Genomic DNA, 23,112 nt, shown 5'->3' on the forward strand with positions numbered 1-23,112 from the left:
GTTGCATATTTGAAGTAGATAGGTGGTATTGTAAGTCTGAAGCACAAGGAAGGGCTGGATAGATTTGGAGCCTCACCATAAAGAGAAAAATATACACAGATATACTATTTTGCTTATTATTGTTATTATTATCATTATTTTTTTATTTTTATTTAAGTCACACCTAGCAGTGCTTAGGAGTTACAGCACAGAGTCAAGGATTGCTCCTTTTAGTGTTAGACAACCCATGCTATACCATGAATTGAACTCTGGATTACAGCTTGAAAATATGTGCACTAACAATTTAAGCTCTCTCCTTAACCCACAGAGCACTGCCAGGAGTAATTCCTGAGTGTATGAGCCAGGAATAACCCCTGTGCAATGCTGGGTGTGATCCAAAAACCAAAAAAAAAAAAAGACAAAAATGAATGACCTCATCATGTGGCACAAAAAAGTATTCTGACATCTCACTTATGCCTATTTTTAGGGGCTTTGGGAATATCCTGGGTGAAATATTACTGCCAGTTTGAGAAAGACACGAAAACACTCACCATGATGCCTATGGAGCAGAAACCAGGTGCTAAACAGGTTAGTTCTTTTGTGTGCCACTGGTTTTGAGATGCGTCTCAATTTGTGTGGTGACTTTGTCTCAATGAATTATGTTTAACTTTGTTAACATTGTCCTGTGAAGCTAAGACATTATATGTTCTCATTGGTTTAAGTTGTGTTGCACCAGATACTATTCAACTGAGTGAAAAATTTGTTAATTGTATCAGGTTTTCTCACAATACCAGTAGTCGTTAGGATCATGTATTTAATTGTTACCAATCACATTTTGAAGGTTTTCAAAAATATGGTTGATTGGGAGGGGAGGAGTATAATTTTTTATGTATAAAGCACTATAAGTACATTGTAGGAAAAGTCCAGTCCCTATTACAATGAGATGAAGAGGCTGGAGCTGTAATACAAGCAGACAGGGCATTTGCCTTGCATTGAACCTACCTAGGTATGCTCCCCAGCATCCCATTTGGTCCACTGAGCTTACCAGGAGTGATTACTGAACTTAGCCCCAGGAGCAAGCCCTGAGCACTGAGTGTGGCCTCCAAACCAAAAAAAAATATGGGGTGAAGAGATGAACAAGAAACTCCCTCAAAGAAGACATACAAAATGACCAAAATGCATGAAAACAAATGCACTGCAACACTTATCAGAGTAATGCAAAACAGAACAACAATATGATATTGTTCCATATCAGTGAGACTAACACACTAGGAAGAAGAAAGAAATTGAGTGAAGGGGAAGGAGAGAAGAGCAATAGAAGCAATGGTTGCTAGGAGTCAAAGGGATGCATGTACAACTGGGTCATTAAGGAATGATTGAGCTAAATATACAAACCAGAGTCAAAACCACTGAAATAATGAGATCCAAATTTTAATAACGATGATGCCTATCAAGATGGCAGGCGGGGGCTGGGACAGAGGAGGGGTGGGTAGGACAGGGAACCCGGGAATACTAGTGGACGGGAATTCACACTTGTGGCAGGATTACTGATGGAACATTGCATGTCAGATGCTCAACTATGATTATCCTTGTACCTCATGGTGCTTTGATAAACAAATTCATGGAATTTTTAGAAAATTTTCAGAAAAACAGTGTTAGCCTGGATGTTGGGAAAAGAGGACCCTCATTCGCTGCTGGTGAGAATGATGGCTGATCCGCACTTCCCAATTTTTTTGGTTTTTAGGATACACCAGGCAATGATCAGGGGTTGCTCCTGGCTCTGGAGTTAGTAATTAGTCCTGGAACACACCCTACTCTCTGCACTATCTCTCAGGCCCTGGTAAGCCCATTTGGAAAACAATATGCACTCTCCTCAAAAAAATAGGAACAGAGCTTTCATATGATCTATCAGTTCCATTTGTTGGCATCTATCTCCAAAATTATTTTCAGAAAAGACATTTGTATTCGTCTTTTTAATTCAAGACTATATTCATTAGCCAAAAATCGGGAAACAACCCACAGGCCCAAGAACAGATGATTGGATAAAGAAACTATGGTACATATATACAGTGGAAAAGGGTGATGGGGAAACACTGGGACAGACGTGAACACTCTGGTGGAAGGTATGGTTATGGTGTAGGAATGTGTTATGCATAAAAATATTACTATTAACAGTAATGTAAATCACCATACTTACAATAAAAATATTTTTAAATTTTAAAAAGAAAATTTTTATGAGAGTTTAGGATATGTGTTTACATATCCATAACAGTGATGTACACTTACCTTACCTCACCACCATGAAAGTTCCCAACACCACCCTGTGCACTTGAGTCATCTTCCATCTGTCTACACTCCCTACAAGTCTGCTGCTCTTAGTTTATATCCCGTACTCAGTATTTGTTGTCAATGGATGTTTGTCTATCTATATCCTTATTTTGTATCCTTATACACCTCATATGTGGGAAATCATCCTGTGCTTGTCTTACTTTGCTCAGTACTATAAGTTATCTAAATGGCAGTAAATTGCATGATCAATTTTTCCCTTGGGGCTTTCAGTTTTTTATTACTGAATATTATACTGGCTCTGGGTTTATTGTCAATAACCATTACTTTCTTGAGGAATGTTCTTTCCCGATTTTTATATCTTTTTCATCAATGATATTAAATTTTGTTGAAAGCTTTCTCTGTATCAACTGATATACTCATTTTTATTTTCCTTTCATTGATACTTGTATATTAAGTTAAACAGTTTCCTTTGAGCTATATAGTATTTAATTGTGGCTATAAACTACAACTTCTCACCAACTAATTTTTCATTCATTGGACATTTAGTTTTTTCAATAACTTGGCTATTGTAGTAAGTGCTATAGTGAAAATGAGAAAACCTATATCTTTCCTAATAAATATTTTTGGTTTTGGGGGGTATATGTCAAGAACTGGAATTGTTGGATTATATGGCAGTTCTGCTCTTAGCTTTTTTTGGGAAATCTTTTAGTTGCTCATCGCAGCTGCACCAGACAACTTATCCAATAGCAGTTAATGAGAGCTGCTCTTTTTTCCATTTTGCTGCCCATAGATGATTTCCAGTCTTTTGGTATATGTCGTTCTCACTGGAGCAAAATGATACCTTATGATTGTTTTGGTTTGCTTTTTCTAAGTTCTTACAGCTTTGTCTTACAATATGTTAAACAGTGGTTTCTCATAAACATAATTCTGATACTGTACCCATCACCACTGTACCTATCTCCCTCCCCTCCCTCTCTTCGACTCTGCCTCACACCTACCCCCAGCTCAGTTCCCCCCATTTTATTACCTTTGGATCTTTCTTGTGCCTCACTGTGTATGTTTTAGTAGTACCTATGAGAGAGGTTATTCTGTATCTGGCCCTTTCATTCTGACTTCGTTCAGCATGATTCCACTAGTTCTGCCCATTTTTCTGCAAATTGTATGATGTTGTTATTTCTTGGAGCTGCAAAGTATTCTATTGTGTACATATGTCACAACTTCTTCATCTGTAGTTGCCAAATGCCATCTGTTAATGGGCCTTTGGGTGGTTTCATATCTTGACTGTTGTGCAGTGATAAACATAGGGGTGCATATCTCATTTTGAATTAGTGTTTTTGTGTTTTGGGGATAGATGCCTGTTGAATAACTGTAAAAAACTAAGGCTCGCCGAGGGGCGAGTGCACTCCGGGCTCTCCGGGCGGCTCTGTCTCACCGCCCGCGTTCGGTGCCCTGGAACCGCAGTGTGTGCTGTCGGTCAAGGGCAGGCGACGGAAGGAAGAAGGCCAAACTGGTTGCTCGATCAGTTTATTTCATTCTCTCTCCCTGCTTCTCTCCCAGCTCTCGGTCTCTCTCAGGATCTGTGGATCTGACCCCCGTGGATCTGGCCCCGTGGATCTCGCCCCCCAACCCACTCTTACAGCCTAGTTAAATCTCCACAGCACGAGGGGGTTGGGGCGTACACATAGGTGTGGTCACCATCAATAGGGTAAGGTCCTTTCCCTTAGGGGATGCTTCTCCTAGGACTTAATTCTCTTTCAGCAGGAGGATCCACCCAAGGGCAGAGTCCCATGAATGTGTTTCTCTTCTCCTCATCCAGCAAACATATAAGAATTCATAATATTAATTATTTTGTATGGACACAATAAGAGATGCATTAAAGCTTATAGAATTGCTCTCCTGGGGCCATCTCAATCTCAGACTACAGTGCTCAGGGCAGATCAGTCTTTCCTATCCCCGGCAGGATCCTAGTCTCATAATTACTATTGGATCATGACAGCATTTGTCTATGATCAAGCTCTTAACTTATAGTTAAGAATTAGGCACTTTGGCCAGGCCCATCTCGATGCCAGGGTAGCACATAACTCACCGCTTTCCCTGGATCCTTCCCGTCCCACGTCAGGGACCCTACTTTGGGGTGCTAGGAACTGAGGGCAACTGAGGCTTAAGTGGAGAAAGCAGATGCCCGGGAGGGAATAATATTCGAGGCCAATTAATTCCCAAGTTATAAAAACATAATATTGTCTTCTTCTGTCTATACAAAACAGACATAGCTGTAAAGTAAATTATTCAAAAGGCACAAGAAGAGGAGAAAGGCAATATTAACTTATATAATATAAATTCAGTATCCTAGGAAGGTCTGACCTTGCAAATTAGCAGAGTTAGATTAAGGGAAAGCTGTGGATAAACTCTTTTGGGGAAGAGAGCATGGAGAAGTGATTATAGCTAAACAAAGGGATGGGAGAGATTTGGGAACACCTTGATGGGTGTGCCTGGGGTAAACCTGAACTCCGGGGAAAACCGGGACAAGCTACTTGTGGCAAGCGGGGGGAGGACAAAGTAATGTCATCCTACATCTCCCGCTTTTCTGTTTACAAAATTACAAAAATTTGAAATAGAAAGAGGAACAATTCTAAATACAGAACAATTCCAAATCACAGTACAATTCTAAATCACAAACCAGTCTTATTAATTGTACTAAGATTTCAGTCCAACCCTGGGCCCAGAGCAGTGCTTATAGTAAAGCGTCCAATTGTACTGTACTGTCCAGGGGTGACGAGAGTCACCAATGATTAAGAGTAATTTAGTCACAGTTTGAAGAAATGAAGTGTCTGGATCAAAACTGAAGAGTTGTTCCTGTAACAGCATCAGTAGTGGTAGCAGCAATGAGTCTCAGGGGAGCAGCAAATAGAAGTCCAATAAATTTCAGAAATCATTGGATCAGTCAGGGAGCACAGGAACAGGAGCATCACAACTTCTTGCAGGAGAACTTCAGCAGAGGAATGCAGCTATTCTCTGGTCTGGTTCCTCGGCAGTCCTAGGTGCAATCTAGCTTATGTTTGGAAAAAACACTTTAAAGTTATTAGAGGCTTTGACAGTTGTAGTTTGGTCTCCATGCCTAGATAAAGAGACAGAGGAAAGCTCCAATTCAAATGGATATCCTAGAGAGAAATGAAAAGGTGTTCCTGTTAAAAGCCATTTCTTTCTCCTTCAGGAACCTGTGAATCCCAAAAGAAGGGTAAAAGTAAAATACTGTTAATTCAAATATGGAGGCCTGGTGTTGTCCAATCCACAACCTGTAAAAGAGGTGTATAAAGAAAGGTCTTAATGTGACCTCATAAAATGTGTAAGGAGCTAGAGGCCTTTGTTGTAGGTCCTCTGACGCTGGCTCCTCTTCTTTCCTTGTGACTTCCAGCTGAGATCAGTTTGGTGATGAATCTGAGCTGGAATTTGAAGGGTTGTGAGTCTCTGGAGGTCTGAGATCCAAATCAGGTGGTTGAATTCTGCTTCTGATAAGACATAAAGGGACCCAAAGTTTCCCAGTGGGGTTATCATCTGTTGAAACAAAAGCATAGCCTTTTCCTCGAATGAGTTTTCCTGCTACATTCAATTGAGAAAATACCTCCTTTTTGTATTTGATTTAACATTCCATATGTCCACTGAAAATGCAGAGGTGGTGGGCTTAAGGCCGAAGTGTTCTATACTGAAAAGGGGTTGTAGTAACTGTATCGGGGCAGGAAATAGGCTGCGCTTCCTGCCATCCCTGGCTGCAGCGATTATACTGATTGGAGCTCTGAAACTCCACACTGGGGAGAGGGGCTGCAACTGAGAACATCCGGATTTTGCGGGGCCTGGGGCTGCCCCCCTTGCTGGTGTCCCGAGTTAGGGTCACCCAGTACATCAAAATTAAAGCGACAATCTCTGGCCCAATGATTTCCCCTCTTACACCGGGGACAGGGCCCAGGATGTGCTCTCGTGGCACGGCTTGGGGGCGCATTGCAATCTCTACGAAAGTGGCCTGGTTTTCCACAATTAAAACATCTTTTCTGAGCTTGTCTCTGTAAGGCATAGACCTGCACCTTATGTTTAGCAGAGCCAACATTCCAGCATGCTTCCAAGTACCGGAATATGTCTTCAGTCTCCTTAATAGGGTGCAGAATGGCTTGGCAATCCTCATTAGCATTTGAAAAGGCCAATAGTTTAGTCAACAGCTCCTGAGTTGCCTCATCCTTAACCTGCATTTCAATAGCTTTCATCAACCTTCCTATGAAATCTACATAAGGTTCTGAGGCTCTCTGGAAAATCTTTGTAAAACTTCCCTTAAATTCTGCTTCTGCATCAACCTTCTCCCATGCAAGCAGGGCTCCATCACAGACATAAGCAAGAACAGCACAGCACGAGGCAAGGTGACTTGCCTTTCTGGGTCGTGCCATTTCCCTTCACCAGTTAACATCTCACAAGTCAACTCAATACCTGAAAAGTTTTGTCCAGCATGGCCTAGGCCTTGAAGCTTTGCCTTGGCCTCATTATAGAGCCACATTCTCCATTCCAAGTACTGAGAACGGCTTAAGCATGTCTTAGCAACCATGTGAAAATCATGAGGTACCCAGTAGGACCTTTTACTCCAGTATGCAAGATACTCCCTACGGTATGGAGATGTAGGCCCGTACGAGACACAGGCTGTTTGAAAAGACTGAGAGAATCCATCCTTAACCTGCTACAGATAACATTGGGTTGTCCTTGGTTTTTCCACAGGGAGCTTAAGTTTTTTGTTTTTTATTTATTGTTTTTTTGGTCACACCCGTGATGCATTGGGATTACTCCTGGCTCATGCACTCAGGAATTACTCCTGGCGATGCTCGGGGGACCATATGGGATGCTGGGAATCTTAACTCCGGTTGGCCATGTGCAAGACAAAAGTCCTACCCGCTGTGCTATCGCTCCAGCCCCAGGGAGTTTAAGGTTTATTGAGCTAATCCCACAACAGTGTCCCCGAGGAACACCCAATTTCATCAAACACTAGTAATCCTGTATTTCTTTTCTCTTTCCTTTATGTCGTTTGCATGGCTTTTAAGAAGTGTTTTTTTAGTATACACACCAGAAGACAGTCAATGCCTTTGTAACATGGGAGTTTATTGACTCCAAAGTAATTACTCCTAGGCATCCATCATATTTACCTGACTTAAACCTCAGTTGCCTTTACGTCCTAGCACCCCCAAAAGCAGGGTCTCAGTGAAGGAACTGGATGGACCCAGGCCAAGCTGTAAGGCTCCCTGGCAACAAAAGGAGACAAGCTAAGAACCATAAGTGTAATAGGTTAAGAGCATAGTCATGGAACAAACTGAATATATAGCGAGATGTCCCCAGGAAGAGCCAGCCTTTAAGCTTAATATAACTCTTGCTGTGTTCATACAAAATGACTAAAAATATTACTAAGAAGTAAATTTACTATGATTGTTTAAATGGATTACTAGCTGAGGAAAGAAGAAAGCAATACACCCAGAATGGAATCTCACCCTTGACAGGATCTCCTAGTAATCAGGAGTGCTGACCCCCTAGATGAGATTTTATCCTTAAATTAATCTCCTAGAACTTCGCTTGTAGAAGTGCTTTAACCCCCACCTTTCATGATTCTTATATAAGTATTCTGTAATGGGAAAGAGAGGAGGATGAGAACTAAGACTTTGGGACTTTGAGGAAAAGAATATAAAAGCTAGAAGGAGGAGTAGATGACAATGATAACTTTCAAAGTAGAGGAATGTGAGACTACAACGAGATGAGGAAGAAGAACTAACGAAAGAGAACTTTGAGGTGTACAAGGAGACTCAGATGAGGGAACTATGATGACTGGAACTACAACCAAAACTATGACTACAGTTGTGCTGTATGGGAGATAACGGACTATGCTGGGGAGGAGAAAGAAATAAACTGTTTACTGACCAGCCTGGGGCCCAGACCCAGTTTCTCCATTCTTCCTGTCCTTCATCTGTGTGTTGTCATGGGCTAGCCAAGAGTCGAGGCCTGTGAGTGACCGTGTACTTTTTTCTTGAAAACTCACAAATGCCAAGACGAGACCTTGCTAAATCATCTAGGAGGTTTAGAATCTGATTTTCTTTTTTCGAGAAATCTCCACAGTGTTATCCATGGACTTTGAACTATATAGCATTCCTACCAACAATGGATGAAATTACTTTTTCCATCACAACCCAACAATACTAGCTATTTCTGGATTTTTTGATATGTGACATTCTTACAAATGTGAGATGATAGCTCATTGTTGTTTATATTTGCATTTCTCTTATTTTAAGTGATGACCACTTTTTATGGTCATCTTCGGAGAAATGTCTATTTATCCACTCACCTCATTTATGGACAAGGTTGGATTTTTGTTGTGGCTAATTTTAGTGAGCTCATGGATATATAAACCCTTTAACAGAAATATCGTATAGTTTCATCTGTATATTTTTGTTTTTAATGTCTTTTCCACTGTGGTCCTCCAGTTGAAGATTTCTCTGCATTCAACCCTACCCAAAGTGCTATGGAGATTCAGTGCAACAGCCATTAAAATTCCAGTGACTTCTTTCAAAGACATGGAAGAAACTCTGCTAAATTTTTTTTGAATCACAAATATTCCTGAATAGCCAAAGCAATCCTAAGAAAACAAAATAAAATGGGAGATATTTTATTCCCCAATTTAAAACAAAGTTATAATAATCAACATGTCATGGTTCTGGAACATGCAGACCTATGGAACAGCCTTTAGAGTCCTGAATTTAGCACTCAGATTTCCGGCCAGCTAATTTATGAGCTAAATATGTAAAAGGGAGCAAAGAAAATCTCTTTGACAATTTTTTTAAAAACTGGATATTTTAAAAAATGTAATGAGAAGTGTACCTAACAGCCTTCACAAAAGGAAACTCAAAGTAGATCAAATATCTCAAAATTATGACAATCCATCAAGTCCATTGAAAAAAATCAGTAGAATTCTCCAGGAGATTGACATTTTCAATATGTTATTAATTGAAGCACCACTGTTTACAAAGTTATTCTAATATTAAGAGGTAAATGTTGAGTGGATATTCCTGCAGTTGGAGGCTCTGAGATAAGGCACGCAGAAGAAATGTCTTAATTGGAGGACTAAGGCTCTCTCTGGCTCTTAGCAAAGGCAGAGGGCCTCTTGGACCTCCTTTTATTGAACATGGTAGCTTAAAGGGCTCAATACAGTGATGTTCACCAAAGGCATCAAAAGATGTTACAGGAAGAACACTGAGGCAGCATTATTTCCTTGTATCTGCAGGCCAGTAATCTAGGCCTCCAGAAGGAAGATGCAAAACCAAAACTGAAACCTTCCTTGGTCTAAAAGCACTTGGATTTACATCCCAAAGACAAAACTGGGCCCCTCACCTGAAATCTATATCCCAAAGACTAGGCTGGGCCAGAGCCTACAATTTACAATATCAAAGATCAGGCCAGCTAACACCATCTGCATGTCAAAGACCAGCCAGGCTTCTGTGAGAGAAGAAAAACTGCCCCTTTCAATATACTGAAATTATATTCTGAAGGCAGCTTGAAGGGGGAAAATGCTCTTGTCTGTAGTACTACAGTCTACCTGGGCTCACCCTGGTAGCTCAGTCCATCCCCAACAGGTAAACACTTTTTCATATGATTGTTGACCTATTGACCATCCACATTTCTTCTCCTCAGAGAAGTGTCTATCACCTCTCATCATTTCTTATTTGGATTATGTGTTTCTTTGTTACTAAGCTGTGGACATGCCTCATATATTTCAAATATTAGTCTTTGATCTATTGTGTGCAAATAACTTCTCCCATTTGGCAGAGTGGATTTTTATTTTAGCCTGAGTTTCTTTTACCCTGTAAAACCTTTTTGACTTCATATAGTACCAATTGCTTATTTTTGGTTTTGTTATATTTTCCAGTGGAATCAAGTCATTAAAAGCTTTGATGTCCATATCCTGGAGAACTCTTCTTATGCTTTCTTAGATGTATTTTCTGATTAACTTTTAAAGTATTTTTCTCCTTACATTAAGTTTTGCATGGAATTTGAATCCAAATTTGCTTCTTTTTTTTTTTCTTTAAAGAAATATTTTATTGAACCACCATGAAAACAAGAAAAAAAATACAAAGCTTTCAGGTTTAAGTCACAGTCAAATACTGATTAAACCACCATCCCTTCACCAGTGCACCCGTTCCACCACCAAGAACCCCAATACACCCCCCTCCCACCCCACCACCCATCTAAGTAGCTAATGATATTCCCATTATTCTCTATATATATTGAGTACATTCCATATTTCCATACAGAACTCACTATTATTGATTGGAAATTTTCCCCAACAATCAGGCCTGCTGAATAGGCATCATCTAATAATTTCTCTTCATTGCTAAGAGTGAAAACTTTCTTCACGGTCGCACGGTTTTGGGTTTCTAATATTTTAGCTCAGTTCACAGTCAAAATGGATGGCTGCAAGCATCTGCTCTGGTGCCAAAATAGGTTAGGAGACCTCAGGATCACAGTCAATAGGCGCGGAGGGTTTGCTTCTCACGGCACGGCTCCCGGTTCATCTCTGGGCGGAAGGCGCGCCGGGAACTCCAAATTTGCTTCTTTTTACAAGTAATTATTTCCAACAACATGTGGTGAAAAGGCTTTCTTTGTTTCACTTCATACTCAGGTACCTTGACATAGATTAATTGCTCATATATATGAAGGGTTATCACTGTGTTTTTAATCCTAAATATATAAATCTAACACCCTGTTTTTATTCCAGTGCACTGATATTTTGATAATAATAGTTTTAGAGTATAATTACTAAAGTGAGAAAATGCAGTAGCTACCAACTTATTTTTTGGGGAATGGCTTTAGCTGTTTGTTCAGCTAAATCCCCTATGTAAATTATATAACTTGTTAATATATAATTATATAAATTATATATCAGATAAATTATTAATAGTGTTCATTCTAAGTTCTTTAAGAATGTCACTGAGATTTTTATAGGTATTACATAAATCTATAATTCTGCATTTTGCAGAATTGTCATTTTAACAATGTTGATTCTTCTAATTTATGAACATTGAATATTATTGTATTTTCTGGAGTGCTCCTCTACTTTTTTGGGGGGGTAATTTGTGATACAACAAAATATTGTAAATGTGTTTAATGATAAAATGGTCATTATTTGTAGCTCATCTTATTTCATAAAATTGTTTACAATAAATATTGCAAGAAGGAAAAAGCATCGTTATTTTTTCTAACTACTTAGATAAAATCTTTTTGCATGAGGAAGAGCTGTGGATCTAACTCTGGACCTTTACTCTTCACATCCTGGGATCTGAGATTTCTTTTTTTAAATTTTTTATTAGTGAATCACTGTGAGGTACAGTTACAAGGTTATGAACTTTCATGTTTGCATTTTAGTCATACAGTGATCCTTTACCCATCCCTCCACCAGTGCCCATTCTCCTCCTATAATGTTCCCAGTATCCCTCCCAGGACCACCACCACATTTCCCACCACCACACCCTGTCTCTGTGACAGGGCATTCCCTTTTGTTCTCTCTCCTTTTGGGTGTTGTAGTTTGCAATAGAGGTATTGATTGGCCATTATGTTCGGTCTATAGTCTACTTTAGGCACGCATCTTTCAAACTGAATGGGTCCTCCCAAGATCCTCTACTTGGTGTTCCCTGCCTTATCTCAGCTCCCTTTTCCCCAAGCATGTGATGCCAGTTTTCAAACTGTGGGCAAACCTTTTGGTCCTTATCTCTACTACTCTTGGATGTTCGTCTCCCATTCTGTTCCTTTACATACCAGAGATGAGTGCAATATTTCTATGTCTGTCTCTCTCTTTCTGACTCATTTCACTTAACATGATACTTTCATGTTGATCAACTTATATGCAAATGTCATGACTTCATCTTTTCTAACAGCTGCATAATATTCCATTGTGTTGATGTACCAAAGTTTCTTTAACCAGTCATATGTTTTTGGGCACTCCGTTTTTTTCCAGAATTTGGCTATAGTAAATAGTGCTGCAATGAACATAAAAATGCAGATGTCATTTCCTTTTTTTCATTCTAGATTTTTTTTAAATTAGTGGATCACCGTGAGGTACAGTTACAGTCTTGCAAACTTCCATGCTTACATTTCAGTCATACAATGGTCAAGTATCCATCCCTCCACCAGTGCCCATTTCCCACAAGCAATGATCCCAGCATCCTTCCCACCATCTACATCCTTTTCCCCTTCTCCCCACCCTGCTTCTATGGCAGGGCATTCCCTTTTGCTCTCTCTCTCTCCTTTTGGGTGTTGTGGTTTGCAGTAGAGGTATTGAGTGGCCGCCATATTTGGTCAATAGTCTGCTATCAAGGTGCATCTCCTATCACATGCAGATCCCCTTACCATCATTTACTTGGTGATCCCTTCTCTAACTGAACTACCTTTTCCCCCAGTATATGAGAACAGCTTATCAGCTGTGGAGTAATCCTCCCAGCACTTATCTTTAATAACTTTGGGTGTTAGTCTCCCATTCTTTCACCTTATATTCCACAAATGACTGCAATTTTTCTATTTCCATTTTGTTCTCTCTCTCCTTTTGAGTGTTGTGGTTTGCGATAGGGGTATTGAGTGGCCATCATTTTCTGCATGTTCTATAGCCAGAACTCTACTTTCTGCACACATCTTCCTTCCCCCACGGGATCTCCAACCACATTTTACTTTGTGTTCCCTTCTCTATCCGGTATGCGTTTCCCCCAGGCATGTGAGGCCAGCTTCCAGGCCATGGAGCCAATCTCCTTGTATTATATACTACTATTCTTGGGTGTTAGTCTCCTAATCTGTTATTTTATATTCCACAGATAGTGCAATCTTTCTGTGTCTGTCCCTCTATTTCTGACTCATTTCACTTCACATGATACTTTCCATGTTGATGCACTTATATGCAAAGTTCATGACTTCGTCTTTTCTAACAGCTGTATACTATTACATTGTATATATGTACCAAAGTTTCTTTAACCAGTCATCTGTTCTCGGGCACTCGGGTATTTTTCAGGTTCTGGCTATTGTAAATAGTGCTGCGATGAACATTTAAGTGCAGATGTCATTTTGGCTATACTTTTTTGTTTCTCCGGGGCTGGAGCGATAGCACAGCGGTTGGGCGTTCGCCTTTCACGCAGATGACGCAAGTTCAATTCCTCCACCCATCTCGGAGATCCCGGCAACCTACCGAGAGTATTGAGCCCACGCAGCAGAGCCTGGCAAGCTACCCGTGCGTATTGGATATGCCAAAAAGAGTAATAATAAGTCTCTCAATGAGAGACACTACCGGTGCCCTCTTGAACAAATCGATGAGCAACGGGATGACAGTGACAGTGATATTCCCAGAAGTGGTATTGCTGGATCAAATGGAAGCTCAGTTTCTAATTTTGTGAGAAGCGTCCATATTGTTTTCCAAAGGAGCTGAGCCAGTCGGCATTCCCACCAGCAGTGTAGAAGGATCCCTTTTTCCGCACATCCTCTCCAACAGTGGTTCCTGTTGTTCTTTCGGATGTGTGCCATTCTCTGTGGTGTAAGGTGATATCTCATAGTTGTTTTGATCTACATCTCCCTTAGGATTAGTGATGCAGAGCACTTTTTCATGTGCCTTTTGGTCATTTTTACCTCTTCTTGGAAAAGTTTCTGTTCATTTCTTCAGCCCATTTTCTGATGGGGTTGGATGTTTTCTTCTTGAAGAGTTCAACCAGTGCTTTACATACCCTTGATATCAACCCTTTATCGGATGGGTATTGGGTGAATATCCTTTCCCATTCTTTAGATGCCTTTGTATTCTGGCCACTATGTCTTTTGCAGTGCAGAAGCTTCTTAGTTTAATATAGTCCCATTTGTTTATCTCTGCTTCCACTTTGTTGGTCAGTTACATGTCATCTTTGATGATACCTGTAGCTTCAGTATTGTGGAGTTTTTTGCCAACCTTGTCTTCGACATACCTTATGGATTACAGTCTGATGTTGAGGTCTTTAATCCATTTTGATCTGATTTTTGTGCATGGTTTCAGGTCGAGGTCTAAGCCCATTCTTTTGCATGTGGTTGTCCAGTTATGCCAGCACCATTTGTTAAAGAGACTTTCTTTATTCCACTTCACATTTCTTGCTCTCTTATCAAAGATTAAATGATCATACATTTGATGTTGTGTGTAGGGATATTCCACCCTGTTCCACGGGACTACGGCTCTACCTTTGTTCCAGTACGATGCTGTTTAAATTGTTACCACTTTGTAGTAAAGTTTAAGGTTTGGGAGGGTGATGCCTCCCATCATCTTTTTCCTAGAATTGTTTTAGCTATCTGTGGGCATTTTTTGTTCCACATAAATGTCAGGATGGGAAGTGTTGCCATTTTGACAATGTTGATTCTCCCTATCCATGAGCAGGGAATATGTTTCCATTTCCTCATGTCCTCTTTTATTTCATGGAGTAGCATTTTATAGTTTTCTTTGTAGAGGTCCTTTACTTCTTTAGTTAAGCTGATTCTAAGGTACTTGATTTTCTGGGGCACGATTGTGAATGGTATTGCATTTTTCATGTCCCTTTCCTCTGTCTCATTGTTTGCAAATAGGAAGGCCATGGATTTTTTGAGTATTGAATTTATAGCTTGCGACTTTACTGTGTAAGTCTATTGTTTCTAAGAGATTCTTAGTAGAGGTTTTAGGCTTCTCTAGATATATTATCATATCATTTTCGAATAGTGAGATTTTGATTTCTTCTTTTTCTACCTGGATGTCCTTAATATATTTTTCTTGCCTAACAGTATTGTAAGTACTTCCAGTAATATATTGAACAGAAGTGGTGAGAGTGGGCATCCTTGTCCCTGATCTTAGAGGAGAGGTCCTTAGCTTTTTTCCATTGAGTATGATACTTGCCATAGGTTTGTGGTAGATGGCTTTGACTATCTTGAAGAAAGTTCCTCCAAAACCCATTTTGGTAAGAGTTTTCATCAGGAACGGATGTTGGATCTTGTCAAATGCTTTCTCTGCATCTATGATATGATCATATGGTTTTTATCTTTACTTTTGTTGATAAGATGGATTATGTTGATTGATTTCCGAATGTTAAACCATCCTTGCATCCCTGGGATGAATCCCACTTGGTCATGGTGTATGATCTTTTTAATGAGTTTTTGGATTCTATTTGCTAATATGTTGTTGAAGATATTCGCATCGGTATTCATCAGAGATATTGGTCTATAGTTTTCTTTTTTTGTGGTGTCTTTGTTTGCCTCACCATTGTCTCTGGGCTTGGAGGGTTTCCTCTGATAGGTCTGCTGTAAATTTAAGGTGCGTTCCTTTGTATGTGATTTCCTTCTTTGACCTTGCTGCTTGCAGTATTATGTCTCTAACCACAGCAACCATCATTCTGACTATGACTAGCCTTGGAGTCTTTTTAATCGGGTCTCCTTTTGCTGGTACTCTCAGGCTCCTTGAATCATGGTGCCTGCCTTCTCCAGCTCTGGGAATTTCTTAGCAATGATGTCTTTCACTGTTTTTTTTTTCATTGTGGTTACTTCCCTGTGCTTCTGGTACTCCAATGATTTTTACGTTGTTCCTCTTGAGATCATCCCCTAGGACTGTGATTTATTTGACTTCCGTTCGTAGCTTTGAAATTTGTTTTCTCATTTCTTCCTGCATTTTCTTGGTGGACAGATCCAATGCTTCATTTATATCCTTACTTAAGTTATTGGATGTCTGTTCCATGGTTGCTTGGAGTACATCGACTCTCCTCAAGATTCCCTCTCTGAATTCTTTTTCTGAAAGGTCGTATATGTGGGTAGCCCTTGTTGAGGTTTCTGGAATCTTTCCTTCATCCTCTCTTCGTGGAGGGGATTTTCGCTGTTTCTTCATATTGGGATGGTAGTGTAGAGTTGGAACCTTCTAGTTGTCTATCCCTATCCCTTCTTGGTGCGGAGGGAGGGACTCTGGTTGTACTAAGTTGATAATGGTAGCCTTTTTCCTATTCTAGAATTCTTCCTTACTCTCAGGCTTTCATCCTGACTTATGTGGGGCCTCTAGTGAAGGTTTAAAGCTATGCTCTCCTTGCAAATGTTTTGTGCAGTTGTTTTTGTTATAAATAGTTTTTGTGAAGTTAGAATAAGCTTATGGACTATGGCCAGGGTATTTTTCAAAGAAACAGGTTATACAGATTTTGTGGCAGGAGGACACACCCTTTTTAGACCACGCTCCTTGAGGTACAGGCCAGGCACCCCCGAACTACTTGGGACACTGGAGGAGTTCATGGTGGGCTGATTACCTGCAGGACAGGGGCAGCGCGGTTGGGAAGCAAGCAGAGAGGCTGGTGACGGGAGGCAGGTTCTGGGGATCATGGGCGGTGGAGTATCTTCTTTAAAGATACCTTTAGCCTCGATGTCGAAGAGGGTTTTGCCGATCAAGGTTTCGATGTAACTAATGGACTCTGGTCCTTTGTTGAGGTCTTTAATCCATTTTGATCTGACCTTTGTGCATGGTGTTAGATAGAGGTGTGAGCCCATTTTTTTGCATGTAGCTGTCCAGTTTTGCCAGTACCATTTGTTAAAGTGGCTTTCCTTGCTCCATTTCACATTTCTTGCTCCCTTATCAAAGATTAGATGATCATATACTTGAGGGTGTGTGTAAGGATATTCCACCCTGTTCTCTGAGCCTGTAGCTCTGTTTTTGTTCCAGTACCATGATGTTTTAATTATAACCACTTTATAGTAGAGTTTAAGGTTGGGGAAAATGATTCCTCCCATCTTCTCTTCTCCAAGAATTGCTTTAGCTATTCGTGGAGCTTTATTGTTCCATATGAGTTTCAGGAGTGTTTCTTCAATTTCCTGGAAAAGCTTGAAAAGAACTGACAATAGGTCCTCTTTAAATGTTTGCAAGAATTTGCTAGTGAATCCATCTGGACCTGGGCTTTTGTCTTTGGGAAGACTTTTGATTACAATTTCAATTTCTTTGATATTAATAGGTCTATTCAGGTATGCCAGATCTTCTTGGTTCAACTTTTGAGATGATAGGAATCCAGGAATTTATCCATTTCTTCTAAGTTCTCTTGTTTTGTGGCATACAGCCTTTCAAGTAGTCTCTGATTATGTTTGGATGGTTTCTGTTGTGATGTCCCCCTTTTCATTTCCGATTAGGTTTATTAGGGTTCTCTGTCTCTCCTTCTTTGTGATTCTTGCTAGTGGTTTTTCAATCTTGTTTATTTTATCAAAGAACCAGCTCTTTGTTTTATCGATCTTTTGGATTGTTTTTTTGGGTTTCTCTGTTGTTAATTTCTGCTCTAAGTTTTGTTATTTCTTTCCTTCTGTCTGGTTTTGGCTCTTTTTGTTGGTCCTTTTTAAAGATCTTGACCTGTGAAGTCAAGTTATCTATGTAAGCCCTTTCTTCCTTCCTGATAAATGCTTGCAGAGCTATAAATTTTCCCCTTAACGCGGCCTAGCTGTGTCACTTAGGTTCTGGAAACACTTGTCTTCATTCTCATTTGTTTCCAGGTATCTTGTGGTTTCTTCCTTGATTTCCTTCCTAACCCACTTGTTGTGCAACATTGAGTTGTTTTTTTTTTCCAGGTATTTGATTTGTTTTTTCGTGTCAGTGTGTGATTAACTCATATCTTCAGTGTATACTGGTCTGAAAAGTTAGTTTATATAATTTCTATCATCCTGATTCTATTCAGTTATGTTTTGTGAGCCAGCACATGGTCTACTTTGGAAAATATTCTGTGTGCACTGGAAAGAAATGTGTATTCTTTCTTTTGGGGATGTAAAGCCCTGTATAGATGTGTAAGCCCTCTCTCTTCTATCTCTTCCTTTAAAGCCAGTGTTTCCTTGCTGAGTTTTAATCTTGTTTATCTATCTAGAGGTGGTAGGACAGTGTTGATATCCCCAACTACTGTTGTGTTTCTAGCAATGTCTTTCTTAATATCTGTTAACAGATATTTTAGTGTTTATCTGGTCCCTCATTAGGTGCGTACACGTTTAGGAATGTGATTTCTTCCTGCTGTACATATCCCTTGATTAGTGAAAAATGACCTTAGATGTCCCTTCTAATCTTTTACAACCTAATATCTTTTAATAGTATGGCGACCCTGGCTTTTTTGATGGAATTATTTGCTTGCAGTATTGTTTTCCATCCTTTGAATTTGAGTCTGTGTTTGTGGTGACTATTCAGATGTGTTTCTTGTAGACAGCAGAATGTTGGGTTCAGTTTCTGATTCCATTTTGCTACTCTGTGTCTGTTATTTGATGCATTTAAGCCATCGACATTGAGAGCGATTATTGTCATGGGGGATTGTGCCTTCTTTCTTTAGGGATTTGTTGTGCTTTTTGGGGTTTTCCTTGTCTTACAATAGCCACTTTAGTCCTTTTTTCAACTTTGGTTTTGAGTCTATGAATTTCTGGAGCTGCTGTTTATCTATGAAAGAGTGTATCATTCCTTTGAATTTGAGTGAGAGTTTAGCTGGATAAAGTATTCTTGGTGAGTCGTTCATCTCATTGAGTTTTTCAGTATTTCCTACCATTGTCTTCAGGCTTGGAGGGTTTCCTCTGATAAGTCTGTAAATCTAATGGGTGTTCGTTTGTATGTGATTTCCTTCTTTGTCCTTGCTGTTTACAGTAGTTTGTCTCTATCTGTGGCATCCATCATACTGACTGATATATCTTGGTGTCTTTTTACTAGAGTCTATTTTAGCTGGCACCCTTTGGGTTCCTTGAATCTGGATTCCTGCATTCTCCAGCTCTGAGAACTTTCCAGAAATGCTACTTTTAACTGTGGCTTTTTAATTGCAGTTTTCTCCCTGTCCTGGACTCCGATGATTCTAATATTTTTCATCTTGAAATCTTCCCCTATATCTCTGGTTTGTCTAAGAGCTATTTTAAGGTTCTTTCCATTGCTTGTTGTTACCTGTAAGCTTCCTGCAGCTTATCTTGAGGCTCACAGTCTCTGTCTTCAGCTGTATCCATTCTACTATTGAGGGCACCCACTGCGTTTTTTAATTTTATTTACAAAGTCTTTTATTTGTGACACTTCTTTTTGTAGCTCTTTTATATCTGCTCTCATTTCTTCCTATGTTTTCTTGGCTTTGCATTCCATTGTTTCTTTCATGTCCTCCTTTAAGTTACTGGATGTCTGTTAAAATGTTTGAGTTCTTTCAACATTTTCAACATTTCATCTCGGAATTCTTTATTGGAGAGGTCGTGTTTGTGGGTAATGCTTGTTGATACGCCTGCACCCTTTTCATCATCTTCTCCTTGTGGTGGGGATTTGTGCCATTTTTTCATAGTTTTGAGGTAGTATGGTGGTTGGACCTTCGAGTTTCCTATCAGTATTCCCCTATAATTGCGAAAAAGGATTCTGGATGTGCTCATTCGCTGGTGGTCTCCTTTTCCCCCAATTTTAGAGGTTCACCTTCCTCTCAGGTGCTCCTTAGTAGCTTTTTTGAGGTCTCTAGTGAAGCTTCGGAGGATGTGTTCTTCAATATTAGTCTGGTAGAGCTTCTTGTGATGCCAGTATTATGGTGCAATGGGAATAGGCCTAATGTGTTTGTGATGGCCAGGGTATTGTCCTGAGAATTAGGTAATGGAGATGAAGATGTGAGTCCAGAGTGCCAGGAAAGGGGGAAATAACGGCGGTTGCCCAACCAGAAAATAGGCCATGCCCACTTATGCAGTGGCCAAGCCCACTACCGAGAAGTGGGTGGGGTGCCTGCTGGAGGTCACATATTTGGGACGGGTAGCAAAGCTTCGGCCCTGAAGAATGGTGCACACCGGTTCGTGGTGCAGTGGCGCCAGAAGCAGAGGCCGTGAGAGCTCTGGGTTTGAGGGAGGGCAAAGGGGCGGGGAGGGCAGCCTGGGTCTTTGACTAACCTTGGGAGAACATCGCACACTTTGCTTTGTTCTTTTTATTATTACAGGTATGGTATGTCACAATTCTTTGACTTTCTTTATTCCAAACTTGTGATCCTTTTATAAGAAATATTCTCTTTTTCTGTGTGTAACAGGCCTGTATTTTTATTTTATTAACTTTTTAAAAAATTTCCACTTTTTAAAAAATTTTTAGTTTTTGAATCACCATGAGAACAGTTACAAAGCTTTCCAGTGTAAGTCTAGGTCATAAAATGATCCAACACCCATCCCTTCACCAGTGCACAGTGCACATTTTCCACCACCAAGAACCCCAGTATGCCCCCATCCCACCCCTCCCTGTGCCTGTGTGGCAGATTATTTTCACTTTACTCTCTCTCCACTTTGATCACATTCAAAATTTCGACAAAAGAAAAAAGCATTATTATTTAGAATTTTCCCCAACAATCAGACCTGCCAAAAAGGCATCATTAGATAATTTGTTTTCTATTGCTCATTATGAAGAGCATATGATGTCATCTGATGAAGAGCATTTGATTTTTTATTTTTGATATTTTAGTTATAAGTCTGGAGAGATTTCTGCCAAAAGCCTCTGAGTTCCGAGAGGTATGCCGATTGGGAGTAAAGGTGGAAGGGACAAACAAATTTCCCCACCCAGGGTGGCATGGTACCATAGTTTAAATACTCAGTCCAGGTGCATTTCTGCCAGAAGCCACTGGGTTCCAAGATTGGTCTGTGTGCCTCTGGGATCATGGCCATTCAGGAGCCAGGGGCCAGTTCCACCCCCCCTCCCTGTGAGGCCCTGTGTGGCACCGCTCTCTCTCTAGTTTTTTTTTTTGGGGGGGTCACACATGGCAATGCACAGGGGCTACTCCTGGCTCTGCACTCAGGAATTATTCCTGGCGGTACTCAGGGGACCATATGGGATGCTGGGAATTGAACCTGGTTTGGCCGCGTGCAAGGCAAAAGCCCTACCCGCTGTGCTATTGCTCCTCTCGCACTAGTTTTGGGCAGGGGCAGACGCTAGATCATTTATTTTCTATTGCACACTTTGCATATCAGGAAAGGTTGCATGGCTGCTTAAGAAGACGAGCACTTTGGAACAATAGTCCTGATAGCCACCTATTGGAGCCATGCTTGATATTGAAAAGAAGCAAAAGGTCGCCGGGATTCCATGTGGAGAAGGCGGGGAGGCTGCACCTGCTCCATCTGGGGCGTCCTGGAGATATCAGCTTGGTATGGGTTGCAGACCATTCTCCGTTGTTGTGGTGCCCTCTGGGTTTCTTCAGTGCTGAGTGTGGCAAGATGGCACCAGGGGCGGGTTGTAGGCGTGACTTCCAGCATCAGGGGTGGACTGGTTTGGAGGAATGGTCCTGATAGCCACATACCGGAGCCATGCTTTTACAAGCTCATGGTAGCTGGGATTCCATCTGGAGAAGGCTTGTCCTCTTCTATTACTTTCAGTAATCCTTTACAGTTTTCACTATAAGCCTTTCATCACCCCTCTCTCTCTTATTCTCTCTTTCTGTCCCTCTCTCTTTCTCTCTCTTCCCCCCCACATATGCATATATTTCTTTTGTTTGTTTTTTATGCTACGCACAGTGATACTCAAGCTTTATGTCTCGCTCTGTACACAGGAGTCATTTCTGCAGCCTCAGGGTTCCATATGAGATGGAAAATATTGAACTTGTGTTATCTGCATGTAAAGCAAGCACGCTATGCTCTATACGATCTTCCTTTCTCTCTCTCTTCTTTTAAGATTAAAACTATAAGGGTGTTTTTAAACCATTTTACTGAGGTACAAAAATTTTAAATACTGCTAGTCATGCTTTTTATGCACACATCCTTCCAGTTCTACACTCATTACCAAAGAACGCCACTTCCTTTCACTGGTGTACAAAAGACCTATATGCTTCAATAAGTTATATAGACGAAATCTTAGATTCCAATAACTTTGACTTTTTGTTGTTCTGGATTATGTTTATTTTTTATATCACACTTGAGAAATCATTCTTTTTCTCTTAGTGTAGCTGGTGACACCTATACATACAGATAAATACAATAGTATACATACGCTCCTGAAATTGTACAAAGTTATTAATTCACGATAGGTTGAATAGCAATATTTTTCAAATCTAAATATTTTAAAGGTATATAAATTTGTAGGATAACATTGGTTTGTTCTTTCTCCCTTGCTACAGAGAGCTAGGTTTTTCGGATTATACCCATCACAGTGCTCCTGAAGCACCCCCATTCCTCTGTGTTTATTGGAATGTAGCGCTAAACATTTATGATAACATTGGTATGTCCTGTTTCTCTTGCCACTGGGAGCTCAGGTTTATCACAGTGCTCCTGAGGCACTTCCATTCCATGGTATCACTGTATCACTGTCATCTCATTGATCATCGACTTGCTTGAGGGGGCACAGTAACATCTCCATTCATCCTAGGCCTGAGATTTTAGCAGCCTCTCTTTACTTGTCCTTCCCAATGGTGCCATATTAGATGCTCTTCAGGGTCAGGAGAATTAGACCCATCACTGTTACTGTATTTGGCATATGAATAAGCCACGGAGAGCTTGCCAGGCTCTCCCCCTAAGCGGGCAGTAAACTCTCAGTAGTTTACCAGGTTCTCCAAGGAGGAGAACTATGCTATCAGATATCATGTTCATGCTTCTGGGAGTTTGGTTTTATAGTCTCTGGATGTTGGCCATGGATGGAATTACAGGGCACCTGGGGCAGTTTCATTCCATGGTATTTATTGGTAAACTCTTCTTTGTAATCCCTTCCCCAACTGGTCTATCACCTTTCCCCCCTAATCTAACTCTGTTAACTTGTAAGGTCAGATTCCTCAGAAATCTATGATTTTATATGTATGAGTGTAATATTGCCTTTCTCCTCTCCTTATGTCTTTTGAATAGTTTACTTTAAAACAATGTCTTTTTGTA

At 40.4% G+C, this 23,112-nt stretch overlaps 1 protein-coding gene across 2 annotated transcripts in view; it reads left to right on the top strand.

The window, feature by feature from the left end:
* OPHN1 (oligophrenin 1) overlaps positions 1-23,112 on the top strand; it is a 530,418-nt gene that overhangs the window by 282,415 nt on the left and 224,891 nt on the right. For both annotated transcript variants that reach the window (XM_055122033.1, XM_055122034.1), the window contains exon 10: positions 467-567. In XM_055122033.1, coding sequence (XP_054978008.1) covers positions 467-567 — 101 coding nt within the window. The remainder of the gene's footprint in view (positions 1-466; positions 568-23,112) is intronic.

This window comes from Sorex araneus, chromosome X (assembly GCF_027595985.1).
Source record: "Sorex araneus isolate mSorAra2 chromosome X, mSorAra2.pri, whole genome shotgun sequence".
Lineage (NCBI taxonomy): Eukaryota > Metazoa > Chordata > Mammalia > Eulipotyphla > Soricidae > Sorex > Sorex araneus.